Source organism: Lepus europaeus, chromosome 16, assembly GCF_033115175.1.
Source record: "Lepus europaeus isolate LE1 chromosome 16, mLepTim1.pri, whole genome shotgun sequence".
Taxonomy (NCBI): domain Eukaryota; kingdom Metazoa; phylum Chordata; class Mammalia; order Lagomorpha; family Leporidae; genus Lepus; species Lepus europaeus.
In genome coordinates, this window is record NC_084842.1 from 71,946,057 (window position 1) to 71,966,631 (window position 20,575).

At 40.6% G+C, this 20,575-nt stretch overlaps 1 protein-coding gene and 1 non-coding gene across 2 annotated transcripts in view; one reads left to right on the forward strand and one right to left on the reverse strand.

Annotated features, from left to right (window-relative positions):
- The window catches only part of DHX15 (DEAH-box helicase 15), a 63,077-nt gene that overhangs the window by 12,530 nt on the left and 29,972 nt on the right, over nt 1-20,575 (forward strand). Inside the window, exons 3-5 of the mRNA XM_062213507.1 lie at nt 333-526; nt 16,921-17,080; nt 20,086-20,304. Coding sequence (XP_062069491.1) covers nt 333-526; nt 16,921-17,080; nt 20,086-20,304 — 573 coding nt within the window. The remainder of the gene's footprint in view (nt 1-332; nt 527-16,920; nt 17,081-20,085; nt 20,305-20,575) is intronic.
- LOC133775548 (U6 spliceosomal RNA) lies at nt 11,973-12,079 on the reverse strand. The gene has a single exon (XR_009868276.1). It is a non-coding gene; the product is annotated as a U6 spliceosomal RNA (small nuclear RNA).

Sequence of the window (20,575 nt, forward strand, 5' to 3'; positions counted from 1 at the left end):
TTCATAAAATGTTTTTGGGAACATTTGTTAACAGTAAAATTTATTGTAAATTGGCCTTTGTTTTTTCTTATATAGAGAAATACTTAAATTATATAGGACATTTTACACTGTTGAGCATATCCACTCAGGAGTGAAACTATGTCATATCAGCATTACATATGACCCTTGCCTTAGGGAGCTCAGGTTGTAACTTTTTGTGTCATAAATAACTTTGTTGTCTACGTAATTGAATTTTGTTTTAAGTTATTGGAATGAGATAAAGTGCCTTATGTTAAATATACTTCATTGACAGGCAGAGAAGAATTAACTTTAAATGTGAAATTATTTGACAGATTCCTCAGTGGTGTGTGGAGTATATGCGATCATTACCAGGACCCAAGAGAGGAGTTGCCTGTACCCAGCCCCGGAGAGTGGCTGCAATGAGCGTGGCCCAGAGAGTTGCTGATGAAATGGATGTGATGTTGGGCCAGGAAGTTGGTTACTCCATTCGATTTGAAGACTGCAGTAGTGCAAAAACCATTCTTAAGTAAGTATCTGTAAAAATGGTTGCTTTCTTTGTAGGTTTCTGTCACTAGTTAAAGAGACTGATAGTAGAGGCTGAAGTTAACCAAATTCAAAACAGATTAATCCAAAGTAAGCCTTGGACTTGCTGGATGCTTTTTAATATGTAATCTTTTTATTAGTATTAATATATGTAGCTATTCAGTAGAAATTAAGGTCAGATTTTTGTTACTTGATGTTGTATCTTAGGTGAAATGTTACTGCTTGTTGTAGTTGTACTCTGATGAATTATTTAAATGATAAAAAATGTAGTGATACATAGTAGTAAAGACAGCTACTTTTAGAAAATTATGTGTGGGATGGGATATAACTTATGTGGGATAGAGGAAACAATATTATGCAGCTCCTGTTGTGCATATGTAATGAGCTGAAAGGAAGAGATCTTTGTTGCATAATACACTCTTGGTGCCTCCCTGAAGTCCTGGTTCTTTATAGTGGTATATGCAATTGACTTCCCTGTTGAGTTTCTTTGTAATAGCTTGACATTACTAGTTTTTATTTTTTTGTCACAGTTGAATTCTGCATAAATAGTGATACATGTTGCCTGGTTATTTTAAAAATCATATTTGCTACTTGTTGCTTCTGCTTACTGCCTATTTATGTTAATTGAACATAAAAAATGACTTGTCAGAGTGGGCATTTGGAGCAGCTGTTGAGATGCCATGTGGGATGCTCACATCAGAGTGCTTGGGTTTGTGTCCCTGTTTGGCTTTTGACTCCAGCTTTCTACCCGTGTGTACCTTAGGAAGCAGCAGGAGAGAGCTCCACTGCTTAGGTCCCTGCCACCTATATGGACACTTGAATTTAGTTCCTGGCTTCTGGCTTTGGCCTGGCCCAATCCCAGCTGCTGTAGGCATTTCGGGAGTGAACCAGCAGATGGAAGATAAATCTCTGTCTCTCTGCCTTTCAAATAAATCAGCACATAAGTTAAATTTTTTTTTAAAAAAATTTACCTTTTAAAAAAGCAGTGTGTCTCAATTTTCAAAAGTACATTTTGAAACAAAACACGTGAGCCAGCACATGAATCTTGGATGGCAGAGAGAGCTACAGTACTAGGAGACCGTTGTGAGAAGAGTCTTGCTCATCATTTAGTTTTCTTTAAGCTATATTTTGTAGAAATTTTCAAATGTATGCAGAAGCTGAGTAACAGAATGACTTATGAATTTATCACCTATCTTTACCCATACCAATTTTGTTTCATTCATATCCCAATCTTTTTCCTATTCCATAGTATTTCGAAGCAGATCCTAGACATCATATATTTCACATTTAAATAATTTAGTATGTATCTTTCAGAGATAGTTTAAAATAAAACCATATCACCACTTAAAAAAATTTCTTTAATCAGAATATTGACTTCCAAGATTTCTGTCATTTTTCTAGTTTGATCTCATTCTATTGTATTAATTCACTTTCATATTTAACAGTAGTTGAATTTTAAAATACCTAAGCCATTTTATGATGTTGTGAGGCTTATTTTTGAATGAAACTTTTTTTTTAGCAGTTTGTTTATTTGAAAGGCAGAGTTACGGAGAGGCAGAGGCAGAGAGGGATAGAGGTCTTACATCTACTGGTTCACTCCTCATATGGCCACAATGGCCAGAGCTGTGCTGATTCGAATCCAGGAGCCAGGAGCTTCCTCCAGGTCTCCTATGCTGGTGTTGGGGCCCAAGGAACATCTTCAACTGCTTTCTCAGGCCGTAGCAGAGAGCTAGATTGGAAGTGGAGCATCCGGGACTCGAACCGGTTACCATATGGGATGCCATAGCTGCAGGCACTGACTTTATCCGCTACACCACAGTGCCGGCCCCTGAATGAAACTAATTTCATTGAATAAATCCTTTTAATTTAATGAGAGTAAATTGTTGATCACTTGTAATTATAGAGTAATTTGAAAATTAGTTACATGAGCAAAACCATAACTTTTCTTTTTGAGACGGAAGACAGGGTGCACCTCTCTAGTGCCTCAGTCCCACAAATGTCTGTGATGACTGAGGCTGGGCCGGGGACTGTGTATTTTTGTTGCCTCCAGGATCTGCATTGCAGAAAGCTGTAATCCAGTTCCAGAGCTGAGAATGGAACACATGCACTGTCATGTGGGACATTAATGTGTTAACTGCTAGGCCAAATGCCTGCTTTCCATATTTCATTTCTTTTTTTTGACAGGCAGAGTATAGTGAGAGAGAGAGAGAGACAAACGTCTTCCTTTTTGCCGTTGGTTCACCCTCTAATGGCCGCTGCGGCCGGCACATCATGCTGATCCGGAGCCAGGTGCTTCTCCTGGTCTCCAATGCAGGTGCAGGGCCCAAGCACTTGGGCCATCCTCCACTGCACTCCCGGGCCATAGCAGAGAGCTGGCCTGGAAGAGGGGCAACCGGGATAGAATCCGGTGCCCCAACTGGGACTAGAACCCGGTGTGCCAGTGCCGCAAGGCGGAGGATTAGCCTGTTGAGCCACGGCGCCGGCCCATATTTCATTTCTTAATGCTACTTTAAACTGCAGGTACTATCATAGACTGGAGGGAAATAAAGGATGCATTTTATTCATTATAAGGGATATCATTCTGACATTTCACTTGCTGTGTACTGAATTTGTCTTGGCAAGCCACAGTTAAGAATTTGAGAACAAGATATGAGAAAGTTAGAGTGTTGGGACTGTATTGATAATCACAGGGAGTGGAGAAAGAGTAAGCTTTCAAAAATTGTATGCTTGTGAAAGATCGTGGTTTAGTTAATAGCATGTCAAGTAACATAAATTGACAGGGTTGCTCACAGCGAAAATACCTGTGGAATTGTGTTATTTATTTATTTTTTTAAGATTTCATTTATTTATTTGAGAGGTAGAGCTATAGACAGAGGCAGAGACAGAGAGAAAGGACTTCTTTCCGTTGGTTCACTCCCCAAATGGCCACAATTGCCGGAGCTGCGGAGCCAGGTGCTTCTTCCCAGTCTCCCATGTGGGGGCAGGGGCACAAGCACTTGGGCCATCTTCTGCTGCTTTCCCAGGCCACAGCAGAGAGCTGGATGGGGAGAGGAGCAGCCGGGACTAGAACCATCGCCCATATGGGATGCTGGCACACAGACGGAGGATTAACATACTGTGCCAGGGCGTCGGCCCCAGAATTGTGTTTTCTTAGGAAGCATTTCCCAGAGGTTATAACTCAACTTTTTAAAAAACTTAACTGTGTAAGCATATTGGAAATAAATGTTAGAGGTAGTTGAAGAGCTAGGAGCTAGCTGGAATTGCCTTTAAGTGATATTAGTAAGAGGATGTATTATTACTGCAAGTTATTTCAAAAAGAAGTTTAAAAAAATTTCAGGTGTAGCGCGACCACATTTTTTTTTTAAATTAATTAATTCATTTGAAAGGCAGAGAGAGAGATCTTCCATCCACAGGTTCACTCCCCAAATGTCTGCAGTGGCCAGAGCTGGGCCAGTCTGAAGCCAGGAGCCAGGAATTTCCTCCTGGTCTCCCATGTGGGTGCAGGGGCCCAGGACTTGGGCCATCCTCTGCTGCTTTCCCAGGCTATAGCAGAGAGCTGGATCGGAAGTGGAGCAGCCGGAACTTGAACCGGCACCCATATGGGGTGCCGGCACTGCAGGCCGGGTTTTCCTGCTACACCACAGTGCCAGCCTCAGCTTTTCCACATTTAATAGGAAGAGAGCTAGTAAAGAGTTTTTTTTTTTTTTTGGACAGGCAGAGTGGATAGTGAGAGAGACAGAGAGAAAGGTCTTCCTTTGCCCTTGGTTCACCCTCCAATGGCCGCTGCAGCCGGCGCATCTCGCTGATCCGAAGCCAGGAGCCAGGTGCTTCTCCTGGTCTCCCATGCGGGTGCAGGGCCCAAGCACTTGGGCCATCCTCCACTGCACTCCCGGGCCATAGCAGAGAGCTGGCCTGGAAGAGGGGCAACCGGGACAGAATCCGGTGCCCCGACCGGGACTAGAACCTGATGTGCCAGCGCCGCTAGGCAGAGGATTAGCCTGTTGAGCCACGGCACCGGCCCTTTTGTGAACAGTGAGAGAGAGAGAGACAGAGAGAAAGGTCTTCCTTTTTGCCATTGGTTCACCCTCCAATGGCCACTGTGGCCGGCATACCACGCTGATCCGAAGCCAGGAGCCAGGTGCTTCTCCTGGTCTTCCATGAGGGCCATGAGGGTGCAGGGCCCAAGCACTTGGGTCATCCTCCACTGCCTTCCCGGGCCATAGCAGAGAGCTGGCCTGGAAGAGGTTGCGACCAGGATAGAATCTGGCGCCCCAACCGGGACTAGAACCCGGTGTGCCGGCGCTGCAAGGCGGAGGATTAGCCTGTTAAGCCACGGCACCGGCCAGTAAAGAGTTTTAACTACCGGGAATGCTTTGTAAGTGCAATGTTTTATGGGTCTGTGGATATATTTTGTAGATTTACTAGCTTGCTTTTTTTTTTAAAGATGTGTTTGAAAGGTAGGTTTACATAGACAGGGAGAGACAGAGTGAATCGTCCCCTGATTGACTCCTTAAGTGGCTGCAATGACCGGGATTGGGCCAAGGTGAAGCCAGGAGCCTGGAACTTAATCCACGTCTCTCATTTGGTTGGTATAAGGGGCCCAAGCACTTGGACCATCTTGTGCTTTCGCAAGTACATCAGCAGGGAGGTAGATCAGAAATAGAACACTAGATGTGTGACATGAACCAGCACCCAGATAGGATGCTGTCATTGCAGGTGGTGGCTTAACCGCCTACTCCATGAAGCTGGCCCCTGTTATCTCTTGTGGAGAACCCAGATGTTAAAAACAGCTAAAGCATTGACTTGCTGAAGATCAGTTACATAGTCAGTTGAGTGGGCAGAGTGACTACATCAGGCAGCCACCCTCCATTAGCTGCCTTTGGTAGAGGGCATAAAATGCATAGATGTTCACTGTGTAGTCAGAGGAGCTTTAATTTTCACTGTAGAAGGATACTAAAGAGAACTAGCTTGTGAAGATTCCACTTGAGCTACTTGGAATTTGGCCATAGTTTGGGAGTGCTCTTTATATAACTCAGTGTTATTTTTAATTTGTTCCTATACAGATTAAGGGTACAAAGATAGTTTCTTCACTGTTTGGACACATGTATAAATTCTAGCTTTGATAGTGTGCTATGTACAGAGGATTGGATCTAATATCTTAGTGCATACTGTTGTAGTCTTACGTAGTTGTCTCCAATTAGCATGTTTACAAAGCTGCTGTTGGTAATTTTTTTTTTTTTAAAGATTTATTTATTTGAAAGGCAGTAAAGTTAGAGAGAGGGTTTTGTGTGTGTGTGTTTGTATGTGTGTGTGTGTGTCTGTCTGTCTTCCATCTACTGGTTCACTCCCCAGATGGCCACAATGGCTGGAGCTGGGCTGATCTGAAGCCAGGAGCCAGGAGCATCTTCCACGTGTCCCACGCAGGTTCAGGGGCCTAGGGACTTGGGCCATCTTCTGCTGCTTTCCCAGGCCGTAGCAGAGAGCTGAATCAGAAGTGGAGCAGCCAGTGCCCATATGGGATGCCAGCATTGCCGGTGGAACCTTACTGGCTACACCACAGGACCAGGCCCCCCTGCAGTGGACTTCTCTAAGAATCACTTTTTAAAGACGTTCATTCTTCAGTTTTTTGAGGGCTTCCATAATTCTTAGTAAAGAAGACACGTTGATAATCTTGAGCCTATAGGAAAGCATAGTATTTAAAGATGTTAATTTTAATTTGGTAGCTGATTTCGTTGGTATGTTAGGTGATACTTTAATATTTTTCCCAATCTGAAAAATTACTTGATGTTGAAGGAATCCAATTACCTGTGCTAGTAATGTTTAGTTATTCATTGAGCTGTTGATTGAGTCCTTTGTGTTGAGAAGTCCTAGGGATAATAATAAAAGTAAATCTAGTCTTTGTTCTCAAAACAGATTTGAAACAAAACTATAAAGTTGTGATTAGGCTTCTGAAACAGAATTTTGTGATTAAATGAATGATTCCATAATTCAATTTCGATTGGATAAGAGAAACTGGAATTTAATTTGAGGCCTGAGTTGAAAGTAATGGCTAGTTGGAACAGGGACTAAGGTCCAAGATGAGAACTTTCCAGGCATGTAAATCATTTTCTTTTTCTGAAGGGAAAAATTAGATTTTTTACTTGAGAAGGTATTTTTTAATTTTTTTTTTATTTTTTGGGCCAGCATTTCCATGATAGATCAGTTTTGAGATGTTAAAGGACTAGATTATGGTCTGAGTATGGGATGGTCAACGATAGTTATTTTCTCCCTTACTGACTAGATGATAAATCTTTGGGAACTAAGTTTGTGTCTGTGTACTATCCTTCCCCCTTGTTTTTAAATTTGAGGATATTAAAGGGATAATAGAAGAATGTGTAATTTGTTATTGCAGTGTAGAGTGTAGATGAATCTTAAGCGTAATTATGAGAAACGGATATATTTTTCATGGAAAACGTTCTCTGATTTTGTTACAAACTTAGTGCAGGAAGTTTATAGTGAGAGTGTGATTTAGTGTACTAATTAATTAGCCTTTTATTCTGAAATCTTTGACTTTGGGATACTGGATTCACTTATTTTGGAACCATTGGAAAAGCCAGAGACCCAATGTGGGGTAATGTTTATGAAATACAAATGTTTGAGCTCTTAGGATCATGTGTTAGACTATGCACCATTGTGACATGTATCTTAATGTAATTTAAGAAAATGTTGTTAGAAAGCTAAGAAAAGTTGGACAGGATGTGGCTGAAATGTATAATTGAATGGAGAAATGAGCAGTCCTAGATTTCAGGGAGTGATAACTGCCCCATCTAAAGCTTGAGGGAGAAATTTTTTTTTTTTTGGGTGGGGGGAGGTAAAATAGCAAGGTTTATTAGGAAGGGACATCTGTAAGGACGGATGGGCACCTCTCCAGACAGAGCCTGAGAGACTGAGGAGGAAGGAGTGGAGAGATTACACCTGACCAGGCCAGGCGGGCGGCTCAGCAAAGATGCAGAGAGCTGAGCGCACAGTCCAGTTGAGGCTGGGGGTTTTTAAGGAGATGGGTCTTGCTTCCCCACCTCTGCTCCTCTTGGAACAAAGGGCTTTTTGGATGTAAATAGAAAAACTTCTCTTTAGGTCTGAAACAAAGGACTTTATGAATGCAAATGTTATCAGAGGGGAGGAAGGGAGCAGGGTGTTTGAGATGCAGATACTAGGCTGCACCTGGGAGAACATACCAGTCAAGAATTGCTAATGCACAGAACCCAGATCATAAACCTGGAGATTTTTAGTAAATCTCAAAAAGGCATATAAGGTAAAAGAAGAGAAAAACAAATAGAAGAGGCTAAAACAAGCACTGCTACCTTAGGAGCTGGATAGTACAGAACCTGTTAGGGTTGACGCTGGGAATATTACTAGGGATTGTCATAACAAATTTCCTGGGGGCCCTGGAAATGACATTCCTGAAGCAGTTTTGCATAAGGACTACTTGGAGATTGCAGAGTGGGTTACCAACAGGGCAATCTCCTTTAAAAATTGATGACTTGAGAAGAATAAAAAAGAAATGGGATCGCAGGCCCATAGCCTCTAGGGTTACAGTGCCTGAGCTGTGTCCTAGCTCTACCACTTAATTAACTTTACTATGCTTATTGCTTTTTCAGTAGATGGAATTGATACTAACTACCTCAGAAGGTTGTTCTAAGACCAAATATGTTAATTTGTACAACTCTTGAAGAAATTCCTGGTTCTCAAGTTAGCAGTGTTTGAGTCAACTCTGCTGACTATTGGCTGCTGCTGGCAATAGTATTAGATTTCCATTTGGGAAATTACTGGGTCTTATCAACTCGTTAACCCAACCTGAAAGGTATTTACAAGACCAGTTTAATAAGGTTCTTTAATTGAATTATTACTAGGGCGTGCTAGTTTGAATTCATCCTTGACTTGACTTGTCACTATGGAATGAATGCATTTCAAATATTGTTTCAGGAATGAAGCTAAGAGGTGAAAACAGGTATACTTCATTTACTTTTTATTTTTTTAAAGATTTATTTTACTTTCTTGAAAGGCAGAGCTACAGAGAGAGGGAGAGACAGAGGTCTTCCATCCACTGGCTTACTCCCCAAATGACTGCTGGGGCTGGGGCTGGGCCAGGGCCAGGGCCAGGCTGAGGCTAGGAGCCAAAAACTTCATCCAGGTCTCTTAAGTGGGTGCAGAAAGGGGCTCAGGGACTTGGGCTGTACTCTGCTGCTTTCCTGGGTGCATTAGCAGAGAGCTGAAACGGAAGTGGAGCAGCCGGGACTCAAACCGTGCTCACATGGGGTTCTGGCATTGCCTGCTATCGCAACAGTGCTGGCCCCAACATGTGTACTTTAAAGACTATTAATTATACAAACCATTGTGAGTTAATTTATTGAACATCTAATTCATGTGTGGCACATAAAGGTAGAAAGAGGTAGAAATAAAGGAGGAATATGGTTACTTATCATTTAAAAAGCTCCTGCCAGAGACAGTAAAAAGTTGCTGTAGTTACCCTTGAAGTAGAATTCTATTGGCTTTTTAAATTCGTAGAAAGCTAACTTGATTTTCTGAAGTTCTGCATATATTACTGCATTGACCTTTGTGTTTGTACTTAAGCACTTGCAAAGGATTATTTATAGAAGGCTTTCTTTGTTTACACAGTGCCAGTACTTGCAAAATACTCAGTATAACCATACATGCATTCCAGCTTTCTGTAAATACTTTGAGGATAAAAGCATTTCCTTCAAAATTTGTGAAAATTTGAAGAATGGTTAGTTAGTATATTCCTTTAAAAAGATTTATTTATGTAAAAGACAGTATGACCAGGGAAGAGAGTGTGAACCCATACGCATGCTGTGCTTCCATCCAGTTCATGCCTCAAATGTCTGCAACAGCAGGGGTTGGAGCTCCATCAGATCATGGGAGCATGTAGGCGGCAGGGACTCAAGTACTTGAGCTAACATCTGTTGCTTCTTCCTAGGCACATTACCAGGAAACTGGATAGCCAAGACTTGAACCAGTGCTCTGATATGGGATGTGGGTGTTATAAGTGGCAGTTTAACCTGTTGCACAACAATATCTGCCTCAGCATATTCTGAAACAAATGTTTTTTTTTTACATTGTTAATTTCTGAGGCATTTCTATCTAACTGTGAAACACACGAAATGCATTTTAGCTATTTGCCATAAACAAAGCTGTATGACTAAATGGTCTTGAGCATTTCTGGTGTGAATCTGTACCTAGTACAAATAGGGTTTGATATTTTATTTTATTTTTTTTTTGTCTCCCTTATATTGGCAAATTAAGACACTGGAGATTTCAGAGGACTCAAAATGTTTATGTGGTCATTTACATCTAATAATTCTCATGTATACCATGCTACATACTCCTGTTACACTGGTTGTTGTGGGTGGTTATAGTAAATTAGTGTTGCTCATATTAATGTTGTTGCAATGAATATACCAAATTGATAAATTTGATTTGTATAAATCTTTATTATTCCTTTATCGATGAAAGGAATATTAAGTATAGAAAGGAATGTTAGTACCCTGTTAGTACCCCTGGCTCTTCGCTGCCTTGACTAGGAGGTGAATTCTGATGCTGGTAAGGTAGTTTAAATGTATAAGTGTCATAGGAGGAAGTATTGAAAGGTTGAATAGGATTGAATTGAAAGGATGGAGAGACTTAGAAAGGTTGACTCAAAGTGGCCAATAACATAGAATTGTTTCTTGGTAGATGACTTAGGTTTTCAGTAAGACTGAAGTGCAGGTTCTTAATTCACAGTATACTTAATGTCTCATGAATTTTTCTCATGGTACACCAGGCTGTAAGAAAGAACTCAGGATTTCATTTGTTAATAGTTGAGTCCTTGGAACTTAGTATTTATCCCTTTCTAAAGGAAAAAAAAATAAAACTACACATAGCATTGAGACAATCTATTTCTTGTTAAGTCATGTGCCTGGCTTGGTGAGCACTGTAGTTCCTCAAAGCTTGTGCTCAGATTGAATGCTGCCACGCTTACTTCCCATTGTACATGGATGTTTTGCCCACTTGGCTTTTTATCACAGCAAGTACCAAAAAATCTAGCTTCACAAATATGACATCAGAAAGAACATACGGTCTACTTGTGAAACTCTGAGCTTCCTTTCACTGTAGATTCTGTTTGTCCTATATGTTGAATATGGAAAACAGTCACAGAAACTGTTTCCACCCATTAAGACTAGAAACAAATTTATTCCTCCCTAGATTTAGGTTATCTTTTAACATATTGAGTCAACAATTTGCTGTATCTAAGTAGTTTATTCTGTTGGCTATGGATATGACTTGAGATTTGATAAAAGTGGTGTAAACCTGATATTGGAGGGACTGCAATGGGTGGCCCAGGGTAGGGAGGCGGGCTTGGGGTATTATACATAGATTCTCATCAGGAGGTGTTAATATTGGGAACAAAACGTCTTTGTTTTTGTAAACTGCTTGCTTGCATGGTTCAGGGTCACTGGAGGTTGTCTTTACATAACTTCACATAATTAAGTAAATTGATAAATATATTGTAAACTATAGAGTGTTTCAAAAGTATTTATCCCTTATAACTTAAAGAAGTTATATAACACAAAGCTTGTTTATGGAAGGCAAATTAATGCAAGTTGGCTTTATTTAGTAGAGGCATTCAGATTTGAGTGAGTCAACTTGATTGTATTAATTTAATTTAAAAAATTTAAAATATACCTTAACATAGAATCCATACATTACTTTTCAGTCTTGCCATTTGGCCAGAACCATTTTGTTGAATAGGGGCCCTTTGGAGTTCCAATTTGGTACTAAGAGTCTGGTTGTTAAGCAGAATTAAAAATTTTAAACACAGAAACACTCAGGGTTTTTTTTTTTTTTTTTTTTTTAAATTGAAGAGAATAGAGTTTTTTGTAATCCTAGAAATTCAAACCTCTTCATGTTTTGTGTGTGTGTGTGTGTGACTAATCTTTTTCTGATGTATACAACTTGGGTACGTATATATGGAAAAAATTGAAATCTATGCAGTTTTTTCATACTACTACACATTATTAACTTTTTTTTTTTTTTTTTTTTGGACAGGCAGAGTTAGACAGTGAGAGACAGAGAGAAAGGTCTTCCTTTTTCCGTTGGTTCACCCCCCCAAGTGGCTGCTCCGGCCAGTGCGCTGCGCTGATCCGAAGCCAGGAGTCAGGTGCTTCCTCCTGATCTCCCATGCGGGTTCACGGCCCAAGCACTTGGGCCATTCTCCACTGCCTTTCCAGGCCACAGCAGAGAGCTGGACTGGAAAAGGAGCAACCGGGACAGAATCTGGCGCCCCGACCAGGACTAGAACCCGGGGTACTGGCACCGCACGCTGTGCTGGCCAGGTCTTTATGGTTTTAATTTGCATTTCTTTTGTATGAGACTAAACACCTTCATTTTTTTTTTTTTTAATGGAATGCTTCACGAATTTGCGTATCATCCTTGTGCAGTGGCCATGCTAATCTTCTCTATATCGTTCCAATTTTAGTATATGTGCTGCTGAAGCGAGCACAACACCTTCATTTTTTTACCAGTCATGTGTGAGATTTTTTTTTGCATCAGATTATCGTTTCTCTCGTGCTTCTGAAAGGATTGCTACCTGGTTGACAGGTAGTAAAGCACTATTTTAAAATGCATCTTAGTTTCGTGAGACATTAAGTTTGACAAAATGTGCACTTCTGTAGAATTGACAAAATTTGTAGCCGGCTTTGTGCCCAACTTTGTGGCATAGTGAGTAGAGCTGCCACCTGCAATGCTGGCATCCCATATGGGCACCATCTTGTCTCCTGGCTGCTCCACTTATGATCCGGCTTCCTGCTGATGGCAGGAATGGCTCAAGTGTTTGGGCCAGTGCTACCTATGTGGGAGACCTGTAAGAAGTTTCTGGTTTCTGGCTTCTACCTGGCCCATTGTTGGCCATTGCAGCCATCTGGAGAGTGAACCAGTGGGTGGAAGATTTCTTTCTCTCTGGCTTTTTCAAATGAATGTCTTTAAAAAATTGACAGAATTTGATAGCTTTTCATATTTGTCCTATCATTCTATTGATTGGCTGTACTTTTTCTTATTAATTTATAGAAGCTCTTTTTTAAAGGTTTATTTTATTTATTTGAAAGAGTTATGGAGAGAGATAGAGACAGAGAGAGATCTTCCATCCTCTGGTTCATTCCCAAAATGGCTGCAGCAGCTGGAGCTGGGCTGATCAAAACCAGGAGACATGAGCTTATTCTTGGTCTCTAACATGGGTGAGGGGCCCAAGGATTTGGGCCATCCTCTGCTGCTTTCCGAGGCACATTAACAGGGAGCTGGATTGGAAGTTGAGCACCCAGGACTTGAATTAGTGCCCATATGGGATGCTGGTGCTGCAGGTGGTGGCTTTACCCACTATATCATGGTGCTGGCCCCTGTAGAAGCTCTTACAATCAGCATGAACTCCAGTTTTTACTTGTTTCTTAACTTTATGAGACATGTGATACAGAAATCGGACTTTTGACTAGGAATTTAATTATCTTTTTATGACATCTAGGTTTATTGTCATGTCCTGCCCCAGATGGCTTTAAATAATTAAATCAATGTAACCTATTCTTTTATGTTTTAAACATCTTTGATCAACCTGGAATTTGTAGGAATGGTTCTTAGGTTCAGGATAAGTTTTCAAGGAATTTTCTCTTACCACTTCCCTTACCCTTGCCCCAAATACCCTAACACAAAATTATGGGGAATTAATTCCCTACATGCACAATATCTCCTGTCCTTAGATGTATTAGTGACATGAAACAGGTAACCCTATTTGCATTATCTCAGGAGTAAACAATAATCTCCTTGTTAACTTCAACAGAGCTCTTGCTTCCTTTTACTCCACCCTTCCAAACAGATTGGTCACTGTTAAAAAACAGTATTGATGTGATAGTTACACCTTACTATTCCATTTCCCAGTCTTTCTGTATACTCAGTAACTATTCGTTTCAACATGGAATCCTTGTGCACTATTTTTTAAGACCTCTTAATTAGCAAGTCAGCTTGGTCTGTGTAATCTCAACAATTGGCATACTTATTTAAAGTTAGTATGTTCGGCTAGATCAAGTTCAAGTATTCATAGTATCTATGAATGTGACCTTATTTTAAGAATCTTGGCAGATATAATTAAATTTCACATGAAGGAAGCCTAGATTTAGGACAAGTCCTAAATCCAAAAGTTCGCTGTCCTTGAAAAAAAAGAGAAGAGGGAATTTTAGACACAAATGAGAGAGAAAAGAAGAGCCAGGGGAACCTAGAGGCAGAGACAGGAGCTACAATGCTAAAACAAAGGGATGACAAGCACTGTCACAGCCACCCTAATAAACAGAATCATGAATGGACCTTCTCTATCAGAGCCTCCAGGAGGAATTCACCCTGCCTATCCACTGGCTGAAATTCCAGCCTCTAGAATTGTGAAGGAAAGTTTCTGTTGTTAATTCCAAGCCACTAAAGAAAAAGATGCCTGATGGCTCTGCTATACTGCCAGATGTGGAAGGAAGAAAGGAGGGGAGTCACCTGATAGAGAACACAGGAAAAGGCAGAACCAGGGGCTGGTGGTCCTATAGAAACTATAACACATTTCCTTAAGATTTACTAATGAAACACTGACCCAGGTTAAGTAAGGAGTAAGTCAGGACAATAGAGAATCACAATAATAAAGCTGATGTTTTATAACTTTGAAGTCTGGATAATGCATTAGTAAACAAAAATGTTTCAGGATAGTCCAACTCTCATTTTACTGAGTGCCCTGCCTATTTACTGTGTTTTCTAACAGTTTGGGGGTCAAGATTCACTTAAAAAGTCATTAGCATCATCTGGGAACTTATTACAAATATAAAATTTGGGTCTCATCCCAAATCTGCTTAATCAGAAAGTTTCAAGGTGCTGATAGCAATCTGCTCTAACAAGTTTTCTGGTGATTTTGGTGTTCATTAAAATTTAAGAAGCTCTAGTCTAAATTAAGTTAACCAAAAGGCAGTTTAACAGTGTTGGCTGGCGCCGTGGCTCACTAGACTAATCCTCCGTCTTGTGGCGCCGGCACACCGGGTTCTAGTCCCGGTCGGGGCACCAATCCTGTCCCGGTTGCCCCTCTTCCAGGCCAGCTCTCTGCTGTGGCCAGGGAGTGCAGTGGAGAATGGCCCAAGTGCTTGGGCCCTGCACCCCATGGGAGACCAGGAGAAGCACCTGGCTCCTGCCATCGGATCAGCGTGGTGTGCCGGCCGCAGCGCGCCTACCGCGGCTGCCATTGGAGGGTGAACCAATGGCAAAAGGAAGACCTTTCTCTCTGTCGCTCTCCCACTGTCCACTCTGCCTGTCAAAAAAAAAAAAAAGTGTCTGATGTGGTAAAAACACTGTTCAGCTTTCTAACTGACTGATTAATTAAAAAAAACCAAAAACCCAACATACTTTAAGTATTTTTTGTAATAGACACATGCAGGTTACTACAGCTGATTACCACTTGACATAACCAATTCACATTTGAAAAGCACAGTAATCTCCTGTAATAGTTACTTATAGTTGCAATTTTTTTTGAAACATCCAAGTGTACAGTTCATAGTAAAATCACAAGTAAGGAATAAAGATCACAGAAAAGGGAAGAATGTTTTTCTAAAATGAAAGCCAGAAAAAAATGTTTGACTATATGTAGGGGTCGGCGCCATGGCTCAGTTCCTTTGCGGTGCCGGCATCCCACATGGGCGCCGGGTTCTAGTCCCAGTTGCTCTTCTTCCAGTCCAGCTCTCTGCTGTGGCCCGGGAAGGCAGTGGAGGATGACCCAAGTCTTTGGGCCCTGCACCCTCATGGGAGACCAGGAAGAAGCACGTGGCTCCTGGCTTTGGATCGGCACAACGCAGGCCGTGGCAGCCATTTGGGGGAGTGAACCAATGGAAGGAAGACCTTTCTCTCTGTCTCTCTCTCACTGTCTAACTTTGTCAGATAAAAAAAAGACTATATGTAGGTTATTGCTAGCTTTTTTTTTTTAAATGATGGATTTATTTATATGAAAGGCAGAGTTATATAGAAGAGACAAAGCTCTTCCTTTGAAACATCCAGCCTATGGTGGTGATGATTCATGCAGTGTGCTGCGCTATTAACAATTGAATCGTAGTTTAATGGGCAGTGTTTTTCATTCATGCTCTTACATGAAATAATTTTGCTATTAATACTCTTGTCTACTCCAGAAATGTGTAGTTTATTTTTAAAATAATACCAAAGAAGAAGAAATAGTATATTAGTGGAGTAAAGATGGACTTGTTTGCTAAAAGTCTTACTAAATTTAGGATTAATTTTAGGTGAAATAAAGAAGATTTACTTTTGTATATGGTGAATTTGCTGAACTTTCTGCTCCAGTAGATGAGATTAGCTTAAAAAAAAAAATCAGTTCTGTGAAAGTTTAGGTTAGCCCAATCATGAAAAAGAGCCAAAGTGGTGAAATCATAAATGATGATTTCAGATATTTTTGTGCCAGTTTTAAATCTAAATAAAACTAAGACTTTCTGTTTAGACTCAACATTTTAAGGCATGCTGCGTTGTGTTTTGGTGCCAGACTAAGGGGAGTTCTTTTGTATTAGTTGATGGCAGCAGCCAAAGTGGAGTGCACAGGCGAGGTGACTTACCCACATAAACTACCCTTGGTCTGATTGTTTCATTTTTACCTGAATCTTGCATATGGCCTAATTCCATATTAGCTGCCTTCTCTATGGCCGTTTTTAAGACTGGTTTTCATCTGTTTTTGATTTATGCATCACTCTGATGTCCTTTGCTGTCTGTCTTCCTCTTATGTGGCAGTATTTCTATAGTGTTGATGCTACCTTTCCCTTGGTTCAGGAATTTAATCAGTGCTTTCTTAGGATAGTTTCATGGGGGGCAAGGCAGGTTCACATTCTGTTGATTCTTTTGAACCAGGAGTTGATTGTTAGCTTATTAAGAAATTGTTAGTGCTTTTAAACAAAGTATGTATTCGCATCTGTTAACATTTAAGTAGTGTGATGCTGTGAAGCAGCTTAAGGAGATTATGGGTTTTGTTTTGCAGGTTGAAAACTGATTTACTAAAAAGTTTTAAGAATTTCATTTATTTAAATGATTAATTTTGCTTCAGTATTTCTGTGGAGCCATGTGATCAGAAACATTGGGTTTTCTTAATACATTCTCATGCTAAACTCAAATTTGACAAATATGATGAAGTGTAACTTGTTAGATGCATACCGTTATAAAATGTCTTTTTAAGCTTAATTTTACAATTGATTATGAAACAATTTATTTGATTTACCTATTGTTGTATTTCATTTCTATGGCATGCTTTTAAAATTAACATAAATGAACATGTTCTTTATAATACAGGTATATGACTGATGGAATGTTACTTCGTGAAGCTATGAATGATCCCCTCCTGGAACGTTATGGTGTAATAATTCTTGATGAGGCTCATGAAAGGACACTGGCTACAGATATTCTCATGGGTGTTCTAAAGGAAGTTGTAAGACAGAGATCAGATTTAAAGGTGAAGTAATTTCTTTTGCTCATTTAATTCTTTGTGTATGTGTATGAAGTGAGAAACACTTATTTTATAGTTAATCACTAATCATCCATTAAAAATAAAACAGCCTGTAAAAGAAGCCACCAAAAGTATCTTTGTTTCTAATCTGCCTACTTTGCTAGGTCTTTATTTTAGGATTTATTTCTCCAGAGTGGGGATGAAGAGTGATAGATTGTTGAGTTGTTCATCTGTTGGTTAACTCCCCAAATAGCCACAACCCTGGGACTGGGCCAAGGCCGAAGCAGGATCATGAAACTCCATTCAAGTATCCTGCATGGGTTAACAGGACGCAAATACTACGACCATCTTCCACTGCTTTCCCAGGAGCATTAGCAGGGAGTGGGATCAGAAGTGAAACAGCTAGGAACATAACGAGCACTCAAGTGGGATGCCAGTGTTGGAGGCAGTAACTTAGAGCACATACCGGCCCCAGTAATATATTTTTATGGCATATCTTACTAATTTCTGATCCTTTCTTTTGGCATATTAGTGTATTTATTTATTTGAAAGAAAGTTTCAGAGAGAAAGAGAGTTCTTCCATCTGCTGCTTTGCACCACAGGTGGCTGCAAGGACTGGATAGGCCGATCTGAGGCCAGTATCTTCCAGGTCTCCCACATGGGTACAGGGGCCCAAACACTTGGGCAATCTTCTTCTGGATTCCCAGGCACATTAGCAGGGAGCTGGATCAGAAGTGGAGTAGCTGGGTTTCAACCAGTGCCCATATGAGATGCTGGAGCCATAGGCAGTGGCTTTACCAACCATGCTACCGCCCTGGCCCCTTTTAGCATATTTTTGTAACTGTTGCTCACCTTGCCTTTCATCCCTTCATTAAGTACAAGAGGGCTCATTTCTTTAAGCAGTGTCTTTATTGCTCAGATTCCTGTCATCTCAGCCCTCAAAATCACTGATAATGCTGGAATAACTGTACCAGGACAAGCACTCATCAGAAGGACATTTACACTTGTGTCTTCCTTTTTTTTTTCTCTCTCTTCTGTACCACTTAGACCTTGGCCAGACTTGCCGTGTTAAGGGTTTAAAGCTGACTGAATATTTTCTGACATTTTTGTCCCCAAAGTTTATGAAGTTCCATTTTTCTGTTTTTGGGAGTGTATGTGGATACTATTTTTTGGGAACTTAGACTCTGTGCATTAGAAGTACTATTTGAGTAGTTTTACTCTTGATTAAAAATTAGTGATGAAAGGCCATGCTGTGGCGTAGTGGGTTAAGCCGCCTCCTGCAGTGCCAGCATGCAGTATGGCACTGGTTCGAGTCCTGGCTTCTCTACTTCCAATCCAGCTTTCTGCTATGTCCTGAGAAAGCAGTAGATGGCCCAGATCCTTGGGCCCCTGCACCCGTGTGGGAGACCCAGAAGAAGCTCCTAGTTCCCTGCCTGGGATCAGTGCAGCTCCGGATGTTACGGCTGACTGGGGAGTGAACCAGTGGATGGAAGACCTCTCTGCCTCTCCTCTCTCTCTGTGTAACTCTGACTTTCAAATAAATAAATAAATCTTTAAAAAGGAAATTAGTGATGAGATACCAGGATTTTAGGGAGAAACTTGATCTAGATTAGAAACTTAAGAATATTTTATGGGGGGCAGGGGGCATTCTATTTAAGGTACAGTTTTATTGGGTAGGATAATACAAGGAGTCTTAAAAAATTTTTGAAAATTATATATAGTGAAAACCTTATGCATGAATTTCAAAATTTTTTGCACCAAAATAAACTTGCCTTTAATTCCATTTTGATGTCTGGTGAAGTCTCTGGCTATGATTTATGTAGAAGGAGGGGTGATGGCACTATCATGAGTTTGTGTACTTGAACAATTTCTTATTGCTGTGGCTTTCTACAGCAGTACAGAAAATCGTTTCTGTTAACAATTTCTCAAAGCTGTCATACTCATTAAAGATGGTAGGGAAGAAGCAAGAACATTTAAAACTTACATCAAGTCTGTAGGCTTTTACATTTTCTTTTTGCTTTTCCATTGTGTAAAGTTGGCGGCAATTATATATTTTTTTTATTTGACAGGTAGAGTTATAGACAGACAGAGAGAAAGGTCTTCCGTCCGTTGGTTCACTCCCCAAATGGCCGTTACGGCTGATGCTGTGCCGATCTGAAGCCAGGAGCCAAGTGCTTCTTCCTGGTCTCCCAAGTGGGTGCAGGAGCCCAAACACTTGGGCCATCCTCCACTGCCTTCCCGGGCCATAGCAGAGCTGGACTGGAAGAGGAGCAACCAGGACTAGAACCCAGCACCCATATGGGATGCCGGTGATGCAGGCGGAGGATTAACAAAGTGAGCCACAGTGCCAGCCCCAGTAGCCATTATATTATATATAATTCCCTTATCAGTCCTTTGACATATAATTTCATATGTTTTAGTTTTGTTTTAAAATTTTATTTATTTGAGAGGTAGAGTTCAGACAGTGAGAGGGAGAAGCAGAAAGGTTTCCTTCCCTTGGTTCACTCTCCAAATGGCCGCAACGGCCAGAGCTGCGCTGATCTGAAGCCAGGAGCCATGTGTTTTTTTCCGGTCTCCTACGTGGGTACGGGGGCCCAAGGACTTGGCCCATCTTCTGCTACTTTCCCAGGCCAAAGTAGAGAGCTGGATTGGAAGAGGAGCATCTGGGGACTAGAACCGGCGCCCATATGGGATGCTAGTGCTGTAGGTGGAGGATTAACCTACTGTGCCACCACGGTGCCGGTCCCTAAGTTTTGGTTTTGAAAGTATTGGTTCATGTAAATTTACATATTTAATATTTTACTTAAAATTTTTTAATAACTTGTAATAAATAATATAACTTGCTCTATTTCAGACTTTTCTGCATTTGCTATTTAAATCACAATGTAGTTGAAATTTTTAAGCTTTATAATAGATAACAATGAAAGTATTTTTACCTTTACTGTTCTGTTTTTTGAGACCATGTAAGAACCCTTGAAGACAATTTCAAGTAGTTTACTGTTTTCTTTCAGGTGATAGTTATGAGTGCTACTCTGGATGCAGGAAAATTCCAGATTTACTTCGATAACTGTCCACTCTTAACTATTCCTGGGCGTACGCATCCTGTTGAGATCTTCTATACTCCAGAACCAGAGAGAGATTATCTTGAAGCAGCAATTCGAACAGTGATCCAGATTCATATGTGTGAAGAGGAGGAGGGAGATCTTCTACTTTTCTTAACTGGTCAAGAGGTATTGTCATTTTTTCCTTCGTTAATAGCCTTTGAAATATTATTTCTATCAAGCAGCGGCCTTAATTTAGATATTTAACTATATTTTTCTTATCCCGTTGTTTGAAGTTTTTCTTCAACCTGATTGTATTAACATATAAAACATGACCCTTTTATTTATGTACTCTGGGAAATTTTTTTTCTTCGGCGACTGATTGTGTTAATTATAGCAAGAGTGTTAAGTGCTTTTAGAATTTCAGGATTTAGCAATTGTGTCAATTTTGATGCAGCCT